This window comes from Scyliorhinus torazame, chromosome 14 (assembly GCF_047496885.1).
Source record: "Scyliorhinus torazame isolate Kashiwa2021f chromosome 14, sScyTor2.1, whole genome shotgun sequence".
NCBI lineage: Eukaryota > Metazoa > Chordata > Chondrichthyes > Carcharhiniformes > Scyliorhinidae > Scyliorhinus > Scyliorhinus torazame.
The window spans coordinates 178,629,597-178,643,135 of record NC_092720.1 but is presented as its reverse complement, the minus strand read 5'-3'; the positions used below and the strand labels follow the sequence as shown (position 1 = coordinate 178,643,135).

The 13,539-nt window shown below is 54.3% G+C and overlaps 1 protein-coding gene across 6 annotated transcripts in view; it reads left to right on the top strand.

Moving 5' to 3' along the window:
- Positions 1-13,539, top strand: part of LOC140390245 (uncharacterized) — a 580,951-nt gene that overhangs the window by 70,656 nt on the left and 496,756 nt on the right. For 5 of the 6 annotated variants that reach the window (XM_072475229.1, XM_072475231.1, XM_072475230.1 and 2 more), the window contains exon 3: positions 10,467-11,696. The exons of the other annotated variant lie outside the window; for it this stretch is intronic. In XM_072475229.1, the coding sequence (XP_072331330.1) occupies positions 10,467-11,696 (1,230 nt within the window). The remainder of the gene's footprint in view (positions 1-10,466; positions 11,697-13,539) is intronic. 6 annotated transcript variants of the gene reach the window in all.

The following is a 13,539-nucleotide window of genomic DNA, read 5'->3' as shown; positions in this document are numbered from 1 at the left end:
CATCCAACATCACTAACCATCACACACCACTGTCCATTCTACATCATTGACCATCACACACCACTGTCCATCACACACCACTAACCATCTCATACCAGTGTCCATCCAACATCACTGTCCATCCCTCACCACTGTCCATCCAACATCACTAACCATCACACACCACTGTCCATCACACACCACTAACCATCTCATACCAGTGTCCATCCAACATCACTGTCCATCACACATCACTGTCCATCACACAGACAACTGTCGAATCAACATCACTGACCATCACACATCACTGCCCATCACACAGCACTGTCCATCACATACCACTGACCATCACACACCAGTGTCCATCACATACCACTGACCATCACACAGCACTGTTCATAACACACCACTGACCATCACACACCACTGTCCATCACACACCACTGTCCATCACAGACCACTGTCCATCACACACCACTGTCCATCACACACCACTGACTATCTCATACCAATGCCCCTCACACATCACTGTCCATCTCACACCACTGTCCATCACACACCACTGACCATCACACACCACTGTCCATCACACACCACTGTCCACCACACACCACTGTCCTTCACACACCAATGTCCATCACACATCACTGTCCATCTCACACCACTGTCCATCACACACCACTGACCATCAGACACCACTGTCCATCACACACCACTGACTATCTCATACCACTGTCCATCACACACCACTGACCATACAGCATCACGGACCATCAGACACCACTGTCCATCACATACCACTGTCCATCACACACCACTGACCATCACAGACCACTGTCCATCCAACATCACTGACCATCACACATCACTTTCCATCACAAACCACTAACCATCTCATACTACTGTCCATCACACTCCACTGTACATCTAACATCCCTGACCATCACACAACACTGACCATCACACACCACTGTCCATCACACACCACTGGCCATCACACACCACTGTCCATCCAACATCACTGACCATCACACATCACTGACCATCTCAATCCACTGTACACCGCACACCACTGGCCATCTCATACCACTGACCAACTCATACCAGTGTCCATCCAACATCACTAACCATCACACACCACTGTCCATTCTACATCATTGACCATCACACACCACTGTCCATCACACACCACTAACCATCTCATACCAGTGTCCATCCAACATCACTGTCCATCCCTCACCACTGTCCATCCAACATCACTAACCATCACACACCACTGTCCATCCAACATCACTGTCCATCACACACCACTATCCATCACATATCACTGACCATCACACACCACTGACCATCACACACCACTGTCCATCCAACATCACTGACCATCACACACCACTGTCCATCCAACATCACTGTCCATCCCACACCACTGTCCATCCCACACCATTGTCCATCCCACACCACTGTCCATCTCACACCACTGTCCATCACACACCACTGACCATCCCACACCACTGTCCATCACAGACCACTGTCCATCACACACCACTGACCATCACACACCACTGTCCATCACACACCACTGTCCATCAGACACCACTGTCCATCACACACCACTGTCCATCCCACACCACTGTCCATCACAGACCACTGTCCATCTCACACCACTGTCCATCACACACCACTGACCATCCCACACCACTGTCCATCACAGACCACTGTCCATCACACACCACTGACCATCACACACCACTGTCCATCACACACCACTGTCCATCACACACCACTGTCCATCACACACCACTGTCCATCCCACACCACTGTCCATCACACACCATTGTCCATCCCACACCACTGTCCATCACACACCACTGTCCTTCCAACATCACTGTCCATCCCACACCACTGTCCATCAGACACCACTGTCCATCCCACACCACTGTCCATCCCACACCACTGTCCATCTCACACCACTGTCCATCAGACACCACTGTCCATCCCACACCACTGTCCATCCCACACCACTGTCCATCCCACACCACTGTCCATCACACACCACTGTCCATCACACACCACTGTCCATCAAACACCACTGTCCATCCCACACCACTGTCCATCATACACCACTGTCCATCACACACCACTGTCCATCATACACCACTGTCCATCACACACCACTGTTCATCACACACCACTGTCTATCACACACCACTGTCCATCACACACCACTGTCCATCACACACCACTGACCATCACACACCACTGTCCATCATACACCACTGTCCATCACACACCACTGTCCATCACACACCACTGTCCATCACACACCACTTTCCATTACACACCACTGACCATCACACATCACTGTCCATCCAACATCACTGTTCTTCACAAGCCACTGTCCATCACACATCACTGACCATGACACACCACTGTCTACCACACACCACTGACCATCTCATACCACTGTCCATCCAACATCACTGTCCATCACACACCACTATCCATCACACACCACTGTCCATCACACACCACTGCCCATCACACACCACTATCCATCACACACTTCTGTCCATCACACACCACTGCTCATCCCACACTACTGACCATTACACACCACTGACCATCGCACACCACTGACCATCCCACACCACTGACCATCACACACCACTGACCATTACACACTACTGACCATCACACACCACTGTCCTTCACACACCACTGTCCATCACACACCACTGTCCATCACACACCGCTGACTATCACACACCTCCAGAGTATCCCAATACTCAAGAGTATTGAAAGTCAGAGAGATCTAGGTGTACAGGTCCAGAGGTCACTGAAAGGGGCAACACAGGTGGAGAAGGTAGTCAAGAAGGCATACGGCATGCTTGCCTTAATTGGCCGGGACATTGAGTATAAAAATTGGCAAATCATGTTGCAGCTGAATAGAACCTTAGTTAGGCCACACTTGGAGTACAATGTTCAATTCTGGTCGCCACACTACCAGAAGGATGTGGAGGCTTTAGAGAGGGTGCAGAAGAGATGTTGCCTGGTATGGAGGGCATTAACTATGAGGAGAGGTTGAATAAACTTGGTTTGTTCTCACTGGAACGACGGAGGTTGAGGGGCGACCTGCTAGAGGGCTACAAAATTATGAGCGTATAGACAGGGTGGATAGTCAGAGGCTTTTTCCCAGGGTAGAGGTGTCAATTACCAGGGGGGCATTGGTTTAAGGTGCGAGGACCAAGGTTTAGAGTAGATGTACGAGGCAAGTTTTCTACACAGAGAGTAGTGGGTGCCTGGAACTCGCTGCCGGAGGAGGTGGTGGAAGCAGGGACGATAGTGACGTTTAAGGGGCATCTTGACAAATACATGAATTGGATGGGGATAGAGGGATACGGACCCCAGACGTCTAGAAGATTTTAGTTTAGACGGGCAGCATGGTCGGCACAGGCTTGGATGGCCGAATGACCTTTTCCTGTGGTGTACTTTTCTTTGTTCTTTGTTCTTTGTTCACATCACTGACCATCAGACATCACTGACCAACCCAAGCCATGACCATCCCACTCCCCATACTACGATTCACCACTGGCCATCCCACACCACACAACTGACTATTACACAGCACCATCACCACTGGCCATCCCACACCACTGGCCATCCCACATCACTGGCCATCCAGCAGCACTGACCATCCGGCAGCACTGACCATCCAGCAGCACTGACCATCCGGCAGCACTGACCATCCGGCAGCACTGACCATTCCACACCACTGGCCATTCGGCAGCACTGGCCATTCCACACCACTGACCATCCGGCAGCACTGACCATCCCACACCACTGGCCATTCGGCAGCACTGGCCATCCGGCAGCACCGACCATCCGGCAGCACTGGCCATCCGGCAGCACTGACCATTCCACACCACTGAACATCCGGCAGCACTGACCATCCGGCAGCACTGACCATCCCACACCACTGGCCATTCGGCAGCACTGGCCATTCCACACCACTGACCATCCGGCAGCACTGACCATCCCACACCACTGGCCATTCGGCAGCACTGGCCATCCCGCAGCACCGACCATCCGGCAGCACTGACCATCCGGCAGCACTGACCATTCGACACCACTGACCATCCGGCAGCACTGACCATCCGGCAGCACTGACCATCCGGCAGCACTGACCATCCGGCAGCACTGACCATCCGGCAGCACTGACCATTCCACACCACTGAACATCCGGCAGCACTGACCATCCGGCAGCACTGACCATCTGACAGCACTGACCATCCGGCAGCCCTGACCATCCGGCAGCACTGACCATCCGGCAGCACTGACCATCCGGCAGCACTGACCATCCGGCAGCACTGACCATCCGGCAGCACTGGCCATTCCACACCACTGACCATTCGACACCACTGACCATCCGGCAGCACTGACCATCCGGCAGCACTGACCATCCGGCAGCACTGACCATCCGGCAGCACTGACCATCCGGCAGCACTGACCATCCGGCAGCACTGACCATCCGGCCGCACTGACCATCCGGCAGCACAGACCATCAGGCAGCACTGACCATCCGGCAGCACTGACCATCCGGCAGCACTGACCATCCGGCAGCACTGACCATCCGGCAGCTCTGACCATTCGGCAGCACTGACCATCCGGCAGCACTGACCATCCGGCAGCACTGACCATTCAACACCACCGACCATCCGGCAGCTCTGACCATCCGGCAGCACTGACCATCCGGCAGCACTGACCATTCGGCAGCACTGACCATCCGGCAGCACTGACCATCCGGCAGCACTGACCATCCGGCAGCACTGACCATCCGGCAGCACTGGTCATTCCACACCACTGACCATCCGGCAGCACTGACCATTCGGGAGCACTGACCAATCCACACCACTGACCATCCGGCAGCACTGACCATCCGGCAGCACTGATCATCCGGCAGCACTGACCATTCCACACCACTGACCATTCGACACCACTGACCATCCGGCAGCACTGACCATCCGGCAGCACTGACCATCCGGCAGCACTGACCATCCGGCAGCACTGACCATCCGGCAGCACTGACCATTCCACACCACTGACCATTCGACACCACTGACCATCCGGCAGCACTGGCCATTCCACACCACTGACCATTCGACACCACTGACCATCCGGCAGCACTGGCCATTCCACACCACTGAACATCCGGCAGCACTGACCATCCGGCAGCACTGACCAACCGGCAGCACTGACCATCCGGCAGCACTGACCATCCGGCAGCACTGACCATCCGGCCGCACTGACCATCCGGCCGCACTGGCCAACCGTCAGCACTGACCATCCAGCAGCACTGACCATCCCGCAGCACTGACCATCCCGCAGCACTGACCATCCGGCAGCACTGACCATCTGGCAGCACTGACCATCCGACAGCACTGACCATCCGGCAGCTCTGACCATTCGGCAGCACTGACCATCCGGCAGCTCTGACCATCCTGCAGCACTGACCATCCGGCAGCACTGACCGTCCAGCAGCACTGATCATCCGGCAGCACTGACCATCCGGCAGCACTGACCATCTGGCAGCACTGACCATCCGGCAGCACTGACCATCCGGCAGCACTGACCATCCGGCAGCACTGACCATCCAGCAGCACTGACCATCCAGCAACACTGACCATCCAGCAGCACTGACCAATCCACACCACTGACCACCCGGCAGCACTGACCATCCAGCAGCACTGACCATCCGGCAGTACTGACCATCCGGCAGCACTGAGCATCCGGCAGCACTGACCATCCGGCAGCACTGACCATCCGGCAGCACTGACCATCCAGCAGCACTGACCATCCGGCAGCACTGACCATTCGACATCACCGACCATCCGGCAGCACTGACCATCCAGCAGCACTGAGCATCCGGCAGCACTGACCATCCGGCAGCACTGACCATCCAGCAGCACAGACCATCCAGCAGCACTGACCACCCGGCAGCACTGACCATCCAGCAGCTCTGACCATCCGGCAGCAATGACCATCTGGCAGCACTGACCATCCGGCAGCACTGACCATCCGGCAGCACTGACCATCCGGCAGCACTGACCATCCGGCAGCACTGACCATTCCACACCACCGACCATCCAGCAGCTCTGACCATCCGGCAGCAATGACCATCTGGCAGCACTGACCATCCGGCAGCACTGACCATCCGGCAGCACTGACCGTCCAGCAGCACTGACCATCCGGCAGCACTGACCATCCGGCAGCACTGACCATCCGGCAGCACTGACCGTCCAGCAGCACTGACCATCCGGCAGCACTGACCATCCGGCAGCACTCACCATTCCACACCACTGACCATCTGACAGCACTGACCATCTGAAAGCACTGACCAATCGGCAGCACTGACCATCCGGCAGCACTGACCATCCGGCAGCACTGACCATTCGACACCACTGACCATCTGGCAACACTGACCATCCGGCAGCACTGGCCATCCGGCAGCACTGACCATCCGGCAGCACTGACCATCCGGCAGCACTGACCATTCCACACCACTGACCATCTGGCAACACTGACCATCCGGCAGCACTGACCATTCCACACCACTGACCATCTGGCAACACTGACCATCTGGCAACACTGACCATCTGACAGCACTGACCAATCGGCAGCACTGACCATCCGGCAGCCCTGATCATCCGGCAGCACTGGCCATTCCACTCCACTGACCATTCGGCAGCACTGACCATCCGGCAGCACTGACCATTCGACACCACCGACCATCCGGCAGCCCTGACCATCCGGCAGCACTGACCATTCGGCAGCACTGACCATCCGGCAGCACTGACCATCCGACAGCACTGACCATCCGGCAGCACTGACCATCCGGCAGCACTGACCATCCGGCAGCACTGACCATCCGGCAGCACTGACCATTCCACACCACTGACCATCCGGCAGCACTGACCATCCGGCAGCACTGACCATCCGGCAGCACTGACCATCCGGCAGCACTGACCATCCGGCAGCACTGACCATTCCACACCACTGAACATCCGGCAGCACTGACCATCCGGCAGCACTGACCATTCCACACCACTGAACATCCGGCAGCACTGACCGTCCAGCAGCACCGACTATCCGGCAGCACAGACCATCCGGCAGCTCTGACCATCCGGCAGCACTGACCATCCCGCAGCACTGACCGTCCAGCAGCACTGACCGTCCAGCAGCACTGACCATCCGGCAGCACTGACCATCCGGCAGCACTGACCATCCGGCAGCACTGACCAACCGGCAGCACTGACCATCCGGCAGCACTGACCAATCCACACCACTGACCACCCGGCAGCACTGACCATCCGGCAGTACTGACCATCCGGCAGCACTGACCATCCGACAGCACTGACCATCCGGCAGCACTGACCATCCGGCAGCACTGACCAATCCACACCACTGACCACCCGGCAGCACTGACCATCCGGCAGTACTGACCATCCGGCAGCACTGACCATCCGGCAGTACTGACCATCCGGCAGCACTGACCATCCGACAGCACTGACCATCCAGCAGCACTGACCATCCGGCAGCACTGACCATTCGACATCACCGACCATCCGGCAGCACTGACCATCCGGCAGCACAGACCATCCGGCAGCACTGACCATCCGGCAGCACTGACCATTCCACACCACTGACCATCTAGCAGCACCGACCATCCGGCAGCACTGACCATTCCACACCACTGACCATCTGGCAACACTGACCATCCGGCAGCACTGACCATTCCACACCACTGACCATCTGGCAACACTGACCATCCGGCAGCACTCACCATCCAGCAACACTGACCATCTGGCAGCACTGACCATTCCACTCCACTGACCATCCGGCAGCACTGACCATTCCACTCCACTGACCATCCGGCAGCACTGACCATTCAACATCACCGACCATCCAGCAGCACTGACCATCCAGCAGCACTGACCATCCGGCAGCACTGACCGTCCAGCAGCACTGACCATCCAGCAGCACTGACCATCCGGCAGCACTGACCATTCGACATCACCGACCATCCAGCAACACTGACCATCCGACAGCACTGACCATCCGGCAGCACTGACCATCCGGCAGCACTGACCATCCCGCAGCACTGACCATCCGGCAGCACTGACCAATCCACACCACTGACCATCCGGCAGCACTGACCATCCAGCAGCACTGACCATCCGGCAGTACTGACCATCCGGCAGCACTGACCATCCAGCAGCACTGACCATCCGGCAGCAATGACCATCTGGCAGCACTGACCATCCGGCAGCACTGACAATCTGGCAGCACTGACCATTCGGCAGCACTGACCATCCGGCAGCCCTGACCATCCGGCAGCACTGACCATCTGACAGCCCTGACCATCCGGTAGCACTGACCATCCGGCAGCACTGACCATCCGGCAGTACTGACCATCCAGCAGCACTGACCATCCAGCGGCTCTGACCATCCGTCAGCACCGACCATCCGGCAGCACTGACCATCCGGCAGCACTGACCATCCGGCAGCACTGACCATCCGGCAGTACTGACCATTCCACACCACTGACCATCCGGCAGCACTGACCATTCCACACCACTGACCATCCGGCAGCACTGACCATCTGGCAGCACTGACCATCCAGCATCACTGACCATCTGGCAGCACTGACCATCCAGCATCACTGACCATCCGGCAGCACTGACCATCCGGCAGCACTGACCATTCCACACCACCAACCATCCGGCAGCACTGAACATTCCACACCACTTACCATTTGGCAGCACGGACCATCCGGCAGCACTGACCATCCGGCAGCACTGACCATCCGGCAGCACTAACCATCCGGCAGCACTGACCATCTTGCAGCACTGACCTTCCGGCAGCACTGACCATCTGGCCGCACTGACCATCCGGCAGAACTGACCATCCGGCAGCTCTGACCATCAGGCAGCACTGACCATCCGGCCGCACTGACCATCCGGCCGCACTGACCATCCGGCCGCACTGACCATCCGGCAGCACTGACCATCAGGCAGCACTGACCATCCGGCAGAACTGACCATCCGGCCGCACTGACCATCCGGCCGCACTAACCATCCGGCAGAACTGACCATCTGGCCGCACTGACCATCCGGCAGAACTGACCATCCGGCCGCACTGACCATCCGGCCGCACTGATCATCCGGCAGCACTGACCATCTGGCCGCACTGACCATCCGGCAGAACTGACCATCCGGCAGCTCTGACCATCAGGCAGCACTGACCATTCGGCCGCACTGACCATCCGGCCGCACTGACCATCCGGCCGCACTGACCATCCGGCAGCACTGACCATCCGGCAGAACTGACCATCCGGCCGCACTGACCATCCGGCCGCACTGACCATCCGGCCGCACTGACCATCCGGCAGCACTGACCATCCGGCAGCACTGACCATGAGGCAGCACTGACCATCCGGCAGCACTGACCATCCGGCCGCACTGATCATTACCAACAGTGACAAGTTGCACACCCTGACCATCTCCTACTGACATGAATCTAATTGTCGCCCCTTTGCAAGCAATGGCGTCTCTTCACTGAATCCCCCACTATCAGCATCCTAGGGTTTGCCATTGACTGGAAACTGATCGGGGCCAGTCATATAAATACTGTGGCTACAAGAGCAGGTCAGAGTCTGGGAATGCTGCGATGAGTCACTCAACCCCTCACTCCCCAAAGCCTGTCCAGTATCTACAAGCCGCAAGTCAGGAGTGTGATGCATAAGTGTTCTCTTGCCTGGATGTGTGTAGCTCTGAAACACTCTAGAAGTTCAAAGCCATCCAGGAAAAAGCTGCCCCAGTGGATTGATCATCCTTCCACAAGCCTTTACCCCCTTCACCACCAACACACAGCAGCAGCATCTACAAGGTGCATTGCAGCAATCCACCAAGGCTCCTCAGGCATCACCTTCCAAACATCTGGAAAGTCAAGGATAGCAGACACGTGGGAACACTACAACTGGACGTTCCCCTCCAAGCCACTCACCATCCTGACCTGGAAATCCATCCACATCACTTCACTGCTGGTGGGTCAAATTCCTGGAGCTCCCTCTCTAATAGCACCGTCGTGTAGCCACTCCAAATGGACTGCAGCGGTTCAAGAAGGCAGCTCACTACCGCCTTCTCAAGAGACAACAAAAGCTGGGCCTAGCCAGCAGCACAGGCATCCCGTGAGTGATGAAAAAATTAATTCCGCCCCACTATCCTTCCCCCACCATTGTCTGTCCCAAGTACTGACCATCTCTCACTGCCTCTCTACGTCAGTTACTCTATGTAGTGTCCTTTTCGCTTCTCCAAGTGTCAATGATTTTCTCATTTTCTCAGTGAAAGGAAACAAAATTCGCTGTTGCAAATGAACATGAGGTTGGCCCTGTTCATTTCCTAACGAGTGTTGTTGTTACTTGGCAGATTCCTCTCACTCACTCAATTCAGGAAGAAGATTCATCTTAGCTTTCCTCCAAAATTACGACAAGACAGCTGCTCTCACCATGTACTTTTTCACTTATGACAGACCAGCAGTTGTGAATGTTTTTATACCTGACCCACCTTATAATCGCTCCGTATCCATTCGAGCTAACAGCACAGCCACTATGACTCTGAATTCCACCCACATGTTGTCAGGGAACCAAATTGCAACAAAGACGATAACTGTTACATCAGATGAAGACATCTCCCTTGTTGGGCTCAATGGAAGATCGAAGACGTACGACACATTTTTAACTTTGCCCTTCATCAATTTGGGAACAAAGTATTATATCATAACATATACCGTGGGCAGTCAGTACAACGTCAAACAATTTGCCATTGCTAACAGCAATGAAGACGTGTTGATCACCATCACTGTTTCGGGAGCTCTGTTCTTCAATGGGACCCAGTACACTGACAAGGAAAGCTTAACCTTTGCAATGGACCCGTACGAGGTTGTTCAGTTTCAGAGTGACAAGGACTTGACAGGCACAAAGGTCGAGTCCACAAGGCCCGTGGCTGTTTTCAGTGGAGACCAATGTATATCCATCCCCCCGAATAATTGTGACCATATCAGTGAAATTCTATATCCGGTCGACAAGTGGTCTGATATGTTTGTCATTTTCCCCTTTATGACGAAGACGAAGAGGGACATCATCACGATTGTCTCTTCTGAGAACGATACCAAGGTGAATATTCACACAGCGGAAGAGAATTGGCAAATGCTGCTTCATGAAGGAGGTCACGTTAACATCACTGTGAATGGTGGAATGATCATAAACTCAACCAAACCGATCATGGTCATTTACCTGTTTACAGGGGGCAGCAACTCAATGGTTTCAACCTTTGACCCCTTCCTATTGACCGTGATACCAACTGTCTTTTTCAGCAATTACTTTGTATTTGTGACAATGGATAGTTTATACAACTACATCCTGGTCATTTCGTCAAGAGCAAATGCTGCCGGGATTATGTTAGACGGGATGTCTTTGAACACGTATCCCTTAGAAGTTTCAACCTTCGGTGGCTTCACTGCCAGCAAAATCTTTGTGGGCAGAAGTGGAGGGCGTCACGTTATCTCTCATGTCTCGGCTCACTTCGCTATCTACATCTATGGGATTGGACGAGCGGAGTCGTATGGATACCCAATGGGCAACAGACCACCTGCCATAAGTAAGTTTTCGGTCAACGGCGTTCTTCCTTTTGGGGGTGGGCTGACGGTGCAATGTTGGGTGAGCAACCTTGTCTCTCAAAGATAGGCTCCATGAACAGGGGTTCAAATCCCATTGTGGGAGTTGGTGGAATTGGAATTGCTTTGAAAGAAAGGGCAGAGGCGCCAGGCGGGGTGGTGGGGTGGTGGGGGGGGGGGTGGGACGGTGGTGGTGGGGGGGGGGGGGGGCGCGCGTAGCAGAGTGAGGGAAAGAAAGCACAAGCTGAAGGTTAGGAAGCAATGAGGCTTTAGAACGGTATCAGTACTCAAACTACTGCCTACAGGTTGGCCTCAAACTTAAGTCATGCTTGCAGATGAGGTCAAACAAGAAAACCGGCCAAAGCCTTCATGTAGCCCCCCCCACATCTCCCCAATTCTGTCACACAATCAGACCAGCTCCCATCATGCCTCGCTGTGGAACATAGCAAATGGCTGACTAGACCTCACTGCTGATAAGTCGCACTGTGGGCCACATCACACTGCTGACCATACAGGATGGCGGGGGGGGGGGGGGTAGGATTTGAGAAGGCTACGAGGCTAGGGAAAGGTGGAGATGTGGTTTATTTAATGAAGAAGGTATTGCTACAACAGAGAGGGATGACTTAAATTCAGGAAGTCAGGATGGTGCAGGAGCAATTTGTGAAGGGATAGTATTGTGATTTCCAACCAGACCCCAACAGTGGCTAGGATATTGGACCGAAAACGCCAATATTTTATTTTATTTTTTTAAGACTTTGTAGAAAGATCGATCCGCCCCAGGAGCGATTGCATGAAGAAATAGGCCTTTATTATTTTAAAACCATACTTTATTATAGCTCCAATATTAAACTTTAAAACTTTGAACCTGAAAAGAATTGTTTGGAAGTACACCTTAAACCGACTAGTCAATGTTGAGTTAAACATCAAGTAAATACACGTATAGCTGTCAATCCAGTTTAAACAAGCAAGGCCTAAAATGATATTTGCATTACAAAGCAAATCCTGAATCATGTGAGAACCCCTTTAGACTTTAGCTCGATGTATTCAAATGGCTGCTTCAACCTTGTCTCGAATCAAGACTGCCCCGTGTTTTAAATATTATCACTTTTAAAACTATCTCACTGGGAAAGAAAACTGCCTCCCTGGTCACACAATAGAAACAAGGGTTCCAAGATCAGAGATCAGACTTCACTTCCGAAAGTCTTTCTCCCAAAAACTCTGGGCGGCATTCTCTGTCCAGCGACTCGGTATTGCGAACGGCGATTGGGCGGAGAATCTTGCGTGAGGCGCCAATCTTGGCTGGCGCCGGGCGGCGGACAGGTTACCATGCCCGGTACCTTGACAGAGACGGCAATGTATTGTACTCCGCACGTACAGTAAACGCCATTAGCACATCATAATCAGGCCTGACCAGGTATTCTCTGATGCTCCTCCGCCAGGAAGAATTACTGATGGCGAGTTTCACTTGTAGTGTTAAAAATCGGGAAACAGCCATCGTGGCTGCTGAGAGAGAGAAAGAGAGAGAGGGGGCAGAAAAAGTGTCCAACATCGCTATAGTGTGCTGTCAGCTGTGCCGCTGGCCATTCTCCGCCCGATTGCCGAACACGTTTTTGGCGTCAGGCAATGGAGAATCCCACCCTGAAGTCTCTGAAATGGAGAATCCCGTCCTCTGTCTCTCGAACAGCTTTCTTCAAACTGCCTCTCTCCACAGCTTCTCAAGAATGTCTCCCTCGCTCTTTCCGAGCTTCACCGCACCACGGACCTCATCACCTCAAGATAAAAAAAGCATCTCTGCAGGGGTTTAACCTTTAAATTGCCCACTTATTA